The sequence below is a fragment of the Haliaeetus albicilla genome, unplaced genomic scaffold, assembly GCF_947461875.1.
Source record: "Haliaeetus albicilla unplaced genomic scaffold, bHalAlb1.1 scaffold_80, whole genome shotgun sequence".
NCBI lineage: Eukaryota > Metazoa > Chordata > Aves > Accipitriformes > Accipitridae > Haliaeetus > Haliaeetus albicilla.
The window spans coordinates 301,527-313,502 of record NW_027212446.1 but is presented as its reverse complement, the minus strand read 5'-3'; the positions used below and the strand labels follow the sequence as shown (position 1 = coordinate 313,502).

General features: G+C 56.8%; 1 protein-coding gene across 1 annotated transcript; it reads left to right on the top strand.

Annotated features, from left to right (window-relative positions):
• Positions 1-2,291: 2,291 nt before the first annotated feature.
• LOC138684113 (la-related protein 6-like) lies at positions 2,292-11,726 on the top strand (the record flags this gene model as incomplete). Its single annotated transcript, XM_069777839.1, has 3 exons — positions 2,292-2,492; positions 9,870-9,964; positions 10,597-11,726. Coding segments are annotated over 3 exons (1,227 nt in total), but the record flags the coding sequence as incomplete, so codon positions are not given.
• Between the last annotated feature and the right edge of the window lie 250 nt (positions 11,727-11,976).

Here is an 11,976-nt window from a genome sequence, read left to right as displayed (position 1 = left end):
GTCGCGGTGGGGGGTGGCTGCGCCGGTGCCACCAGCGTCCCCAGGCATGGGGCTGCTGCTGGGAGCATGCTGGCTGACCGCCAGCCCGCCCAGGGAGCAATCAAAGAGCATTAGGGCCTCTTGGAGAGCCACGGCAAGGGCATCTCCAAGGGCTTGGCTGTGGGGGACGTCGCTCCCCGGGGGGATGTCGCTGCCCGGGGGTGCCCCCGCAGGGGTGGCCGTGCTGGAGATGTTGATCTTTGCCAGCTGCCCCTCGATGTGCTGGTAGCCGGGGATGGCTGTCAGCAGCACCGGAGGGGCTGGGGCCACCCCACTCCTCTGATTTTTATAGGGTGCGAGGTATCGTGGTTGGCCCTGGGGGGTCCCTGGGGCTGCCCAGGCCAGGGGGGCCCCGCAGCCCCCGGGACCCCACAGGGCAGCACCCGGCAGAGAAGCGGCGCCTTGGCCGAGCATGGCGGTGGCCGGCGGAGGCAGGTGGGTGGTTGTCCACTGGATGCGGAAGACGCGGGGGTCGAAGAGGCAGCCACATGGAGCCCTCTGCAGCCCTGTGTGGGTGAGGGGGAGCCGTGCTGGGGCGGGGAGACTCTCCAGGGGCACCCGCCGAGCCGGCCCCGATGGCCGACATCCCCCAGCTCTGGGCCAGGGGCGTGGGGAGCTTGTGGCCGGGGCGATCCCCACGGGGTGAGCTGCTGTGCCGGTGGGACGGGGTTGCAAATCGGGGAGGAGACTCGTATCTAGGAGGTGAAACGGGAGAGGTGGCCCCAAATATTTGGGGAATTCTCTGCAGATGGGCTTTCCTGGGCACGCGCCGCCCGGGCGAGGGCAAGGATGCTCACCGGGGCTTGCTGAACCCCCATGTGAAAAGTGCCAGGGGAAGGGGTGTGATGGGGATGGGGAAGGTGCCAGAGCAGACTGGGGTGCCATACCTGCTGGTGGTGCCTGGGGGGCCTGGGGTGGCCGGGCTGCAGGGAAGGGCTGCTCCCGCGCGGGCAGGCGGCACAGGTTGGCTGAGCCTAAGAGAGAGAGGAGCGATGGCCGGCGGTCACCTCTGCTCTTGCCCCCCAAGAGCGTCCCTGGGCTGCAGGGGTTGGGGTTGAGGTCGGTCCCTACCTTGAGGGTAGAAGGTTTTGGGGAGCGTGAATGGCTGGAAAAGCTGGGGCGCCGGGGGGCCCCAGGGCCCAGGCAGTGGGAGCTGCACTGGTGGCCGCGCCATGGTCCCTTCTGGCTGTTGGCTGCCAAGGACTCTTTGGCGTCTCCCCGGAAGGAATGCGGGGGCTCCCTGTGTTCCGCCCCACCCCCAAGAGCCTCCCCAGCTCCTCCTGGGGAGGGAAAGGGTTAAGGGAGGCTGGGGTGCCCCCGGGGCCTACAGGCGGCTCTCAGGGTCTGCGGGTGCAAATCCTCTTTGCTTTCAACAGTATTTTTCCGGGGGGGGAAGAAGAACAAGTTGATTCAGCCGAGCCGAGCGGGGACCAAGCTGCAGCCGCAGCCTCCTTGCGCCAGATGGCAAATGCGTTTGCGACTGTTGCCCGTGCTTCTGTTCGCTGCGTTGACCGGAGCGAGGCAGAAATAGGAAAAAGGACCTCGAGGGCGCGAAGGAAGGTCACGCGGTGTCGCTCGGTGGCACGCTTTCCCCCAGCCCTCGCTCCAGTAGTGCTGTCAGGTCTTTTAGTCTCCTGATGGGAAAAGCAGCAGCTCTGGATCCCCCTCGGAGGGGGCGGCGCTTTCCCTGGGTGCGTGACACCCAGGAGGAGACGGTACCCGCCGCCGCGTGCTCCCAGAAAAGGACTGGATTCTGCCCAACGTCCGGTGTCGGGGCGCTGGGGCTGTTTGCGCTCTACGGGACCCCAGGGATGGGGTTAGTACATCCCCTCCTCGTGCTTGGAGGATTCGGCACTAGCAAGGACCCCCTGGTACCAAGGACACAGGCCTCTCGCTCCCGCTGTGTGAACAGTGTGTGGCCTGGGGGAGTCGGGACAACTGCCGTGAACCGGAGGCCAAAGATCTCTCCTGGCCTGGATCCTGTTAATTAAAGAGATGGCGCTCTGTTGGTGAGGCACCTCTGGCTGCAAGATTGCGCAAGGCCATCTGCTGCGTAACTTGTGGCAGGGACCGATGCTGGGGGCGTGAAGGCAAGCGCGCTTCTAAAACCATAAAACTCCGTTTCATTTCAGAGCGCAGCTGAGCCACCCCGCTCCTCAACACTCTGCCATCTGCACCGCTGTGGCTGGGACCGGGCAGTGCTGCACATCCCAAAGGCCACCAAGTCACACCCGTGTCCCTGCTGCTTCTGCGATGCGAGCGATGTTCTGGGGGCTGATCTCTTGGACTGCAGCTACTCTGTCCCTGACCGGCAGCTGGTCAGGAGGGTTGCGTCCCAGGTGGAATTCCACCTCTCTGACGAGAACCTGGCCAAGGATGCTTTCCTCCTGAAACATGTCCAGAAGAACAAGATGGGCTTCGTCAGCATCAAACTGCTGACGTCCTTGAAGAAGGTAGGCAGCCCGTTGCGTTGGCCAGCCGGGGTGGGAAGTGGCCTCCACGTGGAGGATGCCTGGGTGTCTGGGTGTGCTCTGGCTGTCTGCGGTGAGGTGCTCGGGGAGGTCCAGGCTCTGCTCAGGCTGCCTGTGTCCCGGCAAAGCGCTGGTGGTGCAGAGCTGGGCCCTGCTGTCTGCCTTCAACGTGCTGCAGCAGTTCTCCACCCAGGGAGGGTGGCTGGGGAAGCGGTGAGGGGTCCTCAAACCCCAAGCCCAGGGCTGGGTTCACCTCTTCTGCCCGTGGTTCCCCCAGGCTGCTTTGAGAGAGGAGAGCTCGTCCTCCGGCGCTGAGGCTCCTTTACATTTGGGTTTGGGGCTTTCTCTTTTCTTTTGTTTTTCATCACGACTAGATGAATGAGCAGCGCAGTTTATTAACGCAACGGTACAGGTGCTTTTGGATTGCCCGTGATAAATAGACTGTCTGCAAAGCACGTGCAGGTGACAATACCGTTGCCTACAGGCGCGTTAAATGATGAAAGAAAAGAGCTCTAAAGAATTCTAAGTTTCCCGGGGAAGCACTCGGTACAGCCGAGTGTTCAAATCTCACACAATAGGCATCCCTATGGCGGGGGGGAGAGAGGCTCAGCCCATCGACTGATCCCAGAAGTCAGCGATGTCCTCCCGACTTGTCTGTGATGGTGTCTTCTCTGACATTTCTCCTCTCTTAAGCCCTTTTATGTTTTCTGAGTTTTTCGGTGGAGCTTGAGTGACTCTAGTCATACGTACCTTTCCTTTGATTGGTATAAAGTTCTCTCGGTTTGATTTTAAAGGTATACACTAGAGAAAATTCAGAGCGCATGCTCAGTGGGGGGCGGTCGCACCTTGGAGGTGGGTAACTTTGGGGGTGGAGGTGTGTTTTGGTGTTGTAATGAGCAAAGTTCACCCAAAGGACCTGCTGTTGCGTGTGAGTACCCCAGAAGTGGGCACGTGTGATATAAACCAGAAGTGTAGGGCGTTAGCTCGACAGAACCGCTGTTATTTTACCTCCTTGCTTCAGTGGATTCAATGCAGGGACCAAGCGTTCTCGTTCTGATCCTTCCGGTTCCCTATCCCTGCGATCACCGAGCCTGGCCGCGGGGTCTCGGCTCCGCTCCACCCTCCGTGTTCCTTTTCAGAGTCAGCGTACCAAGCTCCCCTGGTGTTGCTGACGTCTAAAGTTGCAGGTCACGTTGCTTAGGGAGCTACCATGGAACCGATTCTTTACGTGTGCACTGCGTTCCTCCCTGGAGGTTCACCTTCCCTTGAGGGGCGGCGGGGGGACGTGTGTCATACCGACAAGTCACCTCCATCCAGCAATCATTCCACGGGCTGTCGCTGTGCCCGGGAGGCCCGGGGGTCTCTCCCTGCCCTTGGCGGCCATGCCCTGGGCCCAGCTGCTGGGTGTCCCTGGCGCCTGCTCTGCCACTCGGCTCGCAAGGAGAAGCCTGGTGCTGTTCCTCTTCTCTCGGGCCATGGCAGGAACCAAGCGTGCAGCGCAGAGACCGCCCCTATTAGCCGTCCCCTCTCTGCGCCAGAGCTAAAGCCTGTGCGGCCCCGCAGCCAGGAGGAGCAGGGACTTGATGTGGCTGGACACAACCCCTTTTCGTGGGGCGTAAGGGGGGTGATTTCGGCAGCCGCAGCCTGGAGGCAAGCCAAAGTGTAACCAGAGCCATAGGTTGGGATGGTGGGTGCCAAGAGCCCGCCACGGAAGTAAGCCAGGCTTTGAGAAACAAGTGCGCGGAGGTGACCCCGGTGTGGTGGAAGGAAAGGTTGGTCGTATTCAGACGTGGACCATTTGGATCCGTGACCAAAGCCCAGCCAGGCAAAGGACAGACAGCTCTTCCAAACTGTCAAAATAGCCCATTGCTGCTATTGCCGTCACATCCCCTTGTCCCACTGAAACCCAGCTGCGCAGCCTTTCTATTAAATACACGCGTTGGCCGTGTTTATACGGGATACTAAAGGCGCTTCAGCCATGGGTGAAACTTCCACAGCTCACCTGTGACTTGAACCTTTCTGAGAGTTCTTTGCCTACCTCGGTTTGTGGGAAGATGTTCGGATCTTACCTCAAACCCTGGCAAGTCTCCTTTTCCTTTAGGTTTTAGTATTTTGAGTACTGAGAGATTAAGAGAGGTAGTCTCCTTGCCATTTTGTGCGTTGGTGCCAAAATGGATCTGTACCTTCAGACTATGTAAATAAGGGCATGTAGGCCACAGACATTCCTTTGGTTGTGGTGATGCCAGAGGTGAAAGACAGGGGTTTGGTTCCCTCTGCAGGAACTCTGCAGAGATGTAGAGAGCATGCACGGTTTCCTCACCGTTCCTTACCAAGGGACACTTGCTACCACGCTGTCAGGGGAGGTTTGGACTTGACGTGAGGAGACATTTCTTTGCCAAGAGGGTGGTCACACCCTGAAACAGGCTTCCTGGAGAGGTGGTGGATGCCCCATGCCTGTCAGTGTTGAAGAGGCATTTGGACAATGCCCTTAATACCATGCTTGAACTTTTGGTCAGCCCTGAAACGGTCAGGTAATGGTCAGGACTAGATGATGGTTGTAGGTTCCTTCCAGCTGAACTATTCCATTCTATTCTGTTCTGTTCTACTCTGCTCTGTTCCCTGTGCTCACCATGAGTCAAATACCAACGAGACTGTTATTTGCCTGAAACGCCAGGGGGGTTTCAGCTCCAAAACCACTTTGAAGGACACATAACACAAAGGTTGCAAGTGGAAACAGGCTATTATTTTTATTTTTCTGAGTCTGTTTCAGAGCTGATGCTCACAAGCCTTAACACAATGTGCCTGTGTAGCCAGGAGCAGGCTGATGCATTCTTCAGTTGAGCTTGAGAAAACATCCTTTGCAGCCTGGCAAAGGCAAGTCCCAGAGCTACAGAAAGTAGCAGGAGGAATACAGGCCAAGCAGTCCCTGTTTCCTGAAGAGTGAGAACATGCAGAATGAGGATCAGGACCGACCACACACAAAAGAAGAAGAAGGAGGAGGAGGAGGAGGAGGCGTGGGGTATTTTCCAAAGTATGACAGGTAGAGGTGAAAAGCGTATTTTTGCGTTCGGCAACTTGCTCCGCCGCTGTGCTTCTTGGCCAACGATGCACAAAAGGCGCTCTCGTGCCGGCCCTGCGCTTGATTTGCGTGCAGGGAGAGGTGAAAAGTGGCAGCTCGTGATGGGGCAGCAAGCCTGGAGCCCTTCCAAGCACAGGCTGTTTTGCCCAAGCTATAAGCCCTGGGGAAATGGAGCTAAGGGAAGAGCAGAGCTCGCTCCCGCTCCCGCTCCAGACTTGCACTGGGCAAGAGAGCCCGAGAGAGGCAGGGCACGAGCGGTGCCTTGGAGGTGCAAGAGCAGCAGGCAGGGAGCTAGGCGAAAGGGCCCAGAGGAGCCCTGACAAGGGGCTGTGCTCAGTGCTACAGAGGACAAGAAGCAACCCCCGGGAGCATCCCTTGGAGCCCGGCCTGGGAGTCAGAAAGCTTCCTCCCCCCAGATGCGGGGCACGAGGGCCACCTTCGTGGAGCACGAGCAGCGGGCACCTAGCCACAACGGCCCAAAGGAGCCCTGGTGAGGGGCCGTGCTCAGTGCTGCAGAGGAAGGCAAAAAACCCCCGGGGACACTTGCTAGCCCACCGTGGGGGAAAAAAAGCCTTCCTCCCCCTAGCTGCAGGGCACGAGAGGCCATCTTCGTGGTGCACGAGCAGCAGGCAGTAACCTAGCCAAAATGGACCGGAGGAGCCCTGGCAAGTGGTCCTGCTCAGTGCTGCAGAGGAAGGCAAAAAACCCCCGGGGCCCAGTGCCAATCTGCGCCGGGGGAAAATTCCTTCCTGACCCCAGAGCTGGCGATCGGCTATTCCCTGAGCACGTGAGCAAGACCTGCCTCCTGGTCCCGCAGGCTGGTCACGCCTCCCAGGGGATGCCCAGCCCCAGATTTCGTCAAGGCCGCTACCCAAGATGATTTTGCTCCTTTGGAGGAAGCTCTCCTCTTCGGGATGCACCCGAGACTCCTCCCAGGCATCTCCCAGAGTCTTTTAGCCTCTGCTCTAACTACCTAATGCCTCAGGTAGCAGCCCCAGACTCTTCCAAGGAAGCTACCCAAGACGATTTTTCTCCTTTGCAGGAAGCTCTCTCCTCTGGGATCGACCCAAGACTCCTCCCAGGCATCTCCCAGAGTGTTTTGACCTCTGCGTTCGGGACCCGAGATCCCAGCTGCCTGCCCCAGACTCCTCCAAGTAAGTAGCTCAAGACATTTTTTTTCTCCTGTAGAGAAATCTCTCAACTCCGACAGCCACCTGAGACTCCTCCCAGGCATCTCCTAGAGTCTTTTGGCCTCTGCTTTACATACCTAAGATCTCAGGTAGCAGCCCCAGACTCCTCCAGGGAAGCTACCCAAGATGATTCTTCTCTTTTGCAGGAAGCTCTCTCCTCCAGGATTGACCCAAGACTCCTCCCAGGCGTCTCCCAGAATGTTTTGACCTCTGTGTTCGGGACCGGAGATCCCAGCTACCTGCCCCAGACTCCTCCAAGTAAGTAGCTCAAGACATTTTTTTTCTCCTGTAGAGAAATCTCTCAACTCCGACAGCCACCTGAGACTCCTCCCAGGCATCTCCTAGAGTCTTCTGTCCTCTGCTTTACCTACCTAAGGTCTCAGGTAGAAGCCCCAGACTCCTCCAAGGAAGCTACCTTTGAGGTTTTTTTCTTTTTTGGAGGAACCTCTGCCCTCCGGGATCCCCCTGTGACTCCTTCCAGGCGTCTCCTAGAGTCTTTTGTCCTTTTCTTATAAGGAGCTGAGATCCCAGGTAGCAGCCCCAGACTTGTCTAATGAGGCTACCCCGGATGATTTTTCTCCTTTGGAGGAAGCTCTTTCCTCCGGGATCCACCCAAGACTCCTCCCAGGCATCTCCCAGAATCTTTTGGCCTCTGCTTTACGGGCCTAAGATCCTAAGAAAAGATAGCTATGAAAAGGCCAAAAGGCTCTGGGAGATGCCTGGGAGGAGTCACAGGTGGATCCCAAAGGGGAGAGCTTCCTCCAAAAAAGAAAAAACCTCGAGGGTAGCTTCCTTTTAGGAGTCTGGGGCTGCTACCCAAGATCTTGCACGAGCAGCAGGCAGTAACCTAGCCAAAACGGACCGGAGGAGCCCTGACAAGTGGTCCTGCTCAGTGCTGCAGAGGAAGGCAAAAAACCCCCGGGGCCCAGTGCCAATCTGCGCCGGGGGAAAATTCCTTCCTGACCCCAGAGCTGGCGATCGGCTATTCCCTGAGCACGTGTGAGCAAGACCTGCCTCCTGGTCCCGCAGGCTGGTCACGCCCCCCAGGGGATGCCCAAGCCCTGTTCTCCCTGAACCTGGAGCCACCTCGGGGCTTCCGAGAGTGGCCAAGTGCCCCCGGCCTGATCGACCTTGGGGGCAAGAATCCTTCCCATGCCTTCGGGCCACCAGCGGGTGCTCCAAAGCACTGGGAGCCCTGGCAACATCTCTGCATCCCACTTCTTACGGCTGCTGCCACTGGTTCCGCAGGGAGTGAGGACGGCGAGCTCTGCAGTGCTCCTCAAGAAGGCATTCCCTTGGTCTTGCCACAGCTCTCCATCCAAAAAAGCCTGATGGCCTCGGGCACCTCCAGGGCTTGGTGGTTCTTCTCGTCTCCAGCAGCCTGGTGCAGCCTCCGGTCTTCCTCCCTCAGCGCCCGGCAAGTAATTCCAGCGGCTCCTCAAAGACTTACTCTGGGATGTCTCTGGGCCGCCTGCCAGGCAGACTGGCAGTGGGACAGGGGAGGCTGCCCCTTTTATAGTGCCCCGGGGCATTGTGACTGCTGCGTTGCCGGGTGGTGGCACTGCGACACGGGGGGGTGGTGTGAGGGGGCCCCCCGTGCGCAGCGCTGCCCGCTGCCCCTCGGCCCAGCATCCTTCGGAGGAAGGCCTTTGGGGTGCCGGCCCCGGGGGCTGTGTTGCGTTACCGAGTCCAGAAGTTTGGCAGAAAATAAACCGCCTTGCGTTCCAGCTTATCCTCAGATGTCAGAGGGGCTGGGGACGGCTGGGTTTAATTTCTGAGTGATGTCCAATTCGACGCTCTAAGGGCGGTCGCGTTCAATGTGCTGAACTATCACGATGAGGGATGCCCTTAATAGCGTACTGCACTCTGGCTTAGCTGCGTTCAACGCACGAGAATGACCAGACTTAGGGAGTTTGGTTGCGCTAACAAATTATCACGACTAGATGAATGAGCAGCGCAGTTTATTAAAGCAACGGTACAGGTGCTTTTGGATTGCCCGTGATAAATAGACTGTCTGCAAAGCACGTGCAGGTGACAATACAGTCGCCTACAAGCGCGTTAAATGATGAAAGAAAAGAGCTCTAAAGAATTCTAAGTTTCCCAGGGAAGCACTCGGTACAGCCGAGTGTTCAAATCTCACGCAATAGGCATCCCTATGGCGGGGGGGAGAGAGGCTCAGTCCATCGACTGATCCCAGAAGTCAGTGATGTCCTCCCGACTTGTCTGTGATGGTGTCTTCCCTGGCATTTCTCCTCTCTTAAGACCTTTTATATTTTCTGAGTTTTTCGGTGGAGCTTGAGTGACTCTAGTCACACATACCTTTCCTTTGATTGGTATAAAGTTCTCTCGCTTTGCTTTTAAAGGCATACGCTAGAGAAAATTCAGAGCGCGTGCTCAGTGGGGGGGTGGTCGCACCTTGGAGGTGGGTAACTTTGGGGGTGGAGGTGTGTTTTGGTATTATAATGAGCAGAGTTCACCTGAAACATGTCCAGAAGAACAAGATGGGCTTCGTCAGCATCAAACTGCTGACGTCCTTGAAGAAGGTAGGCAGCCCGTTGCGTTGGCCAGCTGGGGTGGGAAGTGGCCTCCACGTGGAGGATGCCTGGGTGTCTGGGTGTGCTCTGGCTGTCTGCGGTGAGGTGCTCGGGGAGGTCCAGGCTCTGCTCAGGCTGCCTGTGTCCCGGCAAAGCGCTGGTGGTGCAGAGCTGGGCCCTGCTGTCTGCCTTCAACGTGCTGCAGCAGTTCTCCACCCAGGGAGGGTGGCTGGGGAAGCGGTGAGGGGTCCTCAAACCCCAAGCCCAGGGCTGGGTTCACCTCTTCTGCCCGTGGTTCCCCCAGGCTGCTCTGGGAGAGATCATGCCTTAACTAAAAAACTGCAGGGAAGCACTGGTGGTGTGATGTACAGGGAAGCTGTGTCTTCTTGCCATGGTCCAGGAGCACAGGCGGCCTTCTCCCACAAATCCTGAAAGGGGGATATTGCCTTGCCATGACCTCAGGTTGATGGGGGTGCAGCCTGCCTCGATGATGGGTTTAGGGTGGTCCCTGCCTGGGGAGACTCACAGTGACACAGTGGCCCCCTCTGTCCCTCAGGTGAAATACCTGACGCATGACTGGTGGCTGACGCTTTACACCCTGCGGTTCTCAGAGCTGCTGGAGGTGAACGAGGAGGGCACCAAAGTGAGGCGGTGGGTGATAGCATATGTCCATACATTCTGTATGGTATGTCTAAATATTTGTTGGTTTTAATATTTTGTACCAGCCGTGGAAACTGGTTTGCTGCTAGGTGACTGTAAAAGTGAGATTTGGTAAATAATTATTAGAAATCTTATACTAACACTATGATTGAAAAAAGAGACAGAAGTGTAGCCAAGTAATTAACTAGTAGAGGTAGTTACTCCTAAGTTTTACAGTTCTTTGCTCTTATGACTGGATGTTCCTGTACATTAGATAAGATTAATATTGAAACTGACCATATATGACTGAAACCATGTTAAGCTCCAAGATCAAAGAACAAGGATGACGAACAAGACTTGAAGGTCAGCCAACAGAATTTGAAATGGATCGGTGGTCGCAAAAGCAGCCCTTTGACTCAAATGAAGAACCGTTGCATGTGATCAGATGTAGGCAATACTATGATACTCAGTTACAATAACTTTTATGTATATGTATACTAATCTGATTAATATGTAATTGGTTACTCCATATAACCTGTTTGTGCTGAAGCTGTGGCACGCGTGCTAGGTGGAACTATCCCCCGTGCATCCAGCGCTGCAATAAAGAATGCCTACTTTCTAAAACTCCAAAATGAGTCTTAGAGAGTTTCTTCGACTGGCTTTTCGGTATCATGGGTCCCCATCCCCGAGTCCCTGCTGAGTGTCCCCCCCAGCAGACTGCTGCTGGCCTGGGAGCTGCTGACCCTGGAGCAGGACGTGCTGCTGCTGCTCCAGAAGAATTTCCTCAAGACCATCACGAGGATGTTCAGCCCCTTCGGCACCATCGCCTCCATCCGCATCCTGCGGCCGGGCCGCAAGCTGCCCTCGGATGTGCGGAAATACACGTCAGACTTCCCCGAGCTGCTGAGCAAGCACTGCGCACTGGTGGAGTACAAGAGCCTGGGGAGCGCTTCAGCCTTGAGGAGCCTTGAGGACCTCGGCCACCAGAGCTGTCTGCGTGGCGAGAGCATCAGGGTGGTCCGGCTCTGCGGGAAGGGCTCCAAGAAGACAGCTGGGGCCGAGAGGGAGGTGGCGGAGGAGCTGATGGACCAGCTGGGTTGGAAAGCGCAGGCGGTGGCCGCGACCTTCCCCAACGGCCTCGGGGACTCCCTGCTCTGCAGCTCCCCGGAGTTGAACGGTGCCCAGGCGCTGCCACCCCTCCTCCTGCACAAGGACCCCGCGGCACCCTCCTGGCCCGGCAGCAACTTCAAGCCCAGCAATTTCAGCAATGCCTTCACTGGATTGCTCCTCGCCAGCAAAGTCTTCCCTCCGCTCGGGACAGGCTTGGGCACAGGCAGCTGCTACGGCATCTGCTCCAGCACTGAGAGCACTCGTGGCTGCGGCTGGGGGAGTGGGGTGGGTGCCTGGGCACCCTGGCCCAGCAGCCCCTCTCCAGATGCCAAACCTCTTGCCGGCAATCCTCCGGCAGCGACGTGGGTGCCTGAGCCCCTCGGCCTGCGGGATGCGGTGCTTTGCCTGCCCCACTGTTGTCCCAAAAGTGGGGTCATTCACCCGGTGTGCAAAATGCCAATATAAACACAGAGCAGAGGTATTTTATTCCAGTTCTTGTTTACGCAAAGATGGGGGCTAGGTGGTAATCCGCAAAGCTAGCACCCCTCATGCCTAAACGGGCAAGCAATTTATACAGTTCAGTTATACATATTCAATTTCCAAAGTTCTTCCAAAAACTATTACTGGGAGTCGCTTATCTCGCACAGTTTCCATTGGGCTAAAGTTTCCCTGCTTGGAATTAAAGGTACAGTGTTCTTTTCTTTTACAGCACATGCTCAAGGAGAGTTGGGGGGGTAAGTCTTTTTGGTGTGGAATTGAGTTGGTGGTCGTGATCTCCCCCTGCCACCTTTCTTTACCTTTCCTCCAGTTTTCGAAGATTTTTCTGACTTCATGCCTATTAGCAATTATTCAACTTTTTGGCGCCTCCTGGGGTAGGATGTTCCCTTCTTCTCAGTCTTTTAGTTCTTCTTCAG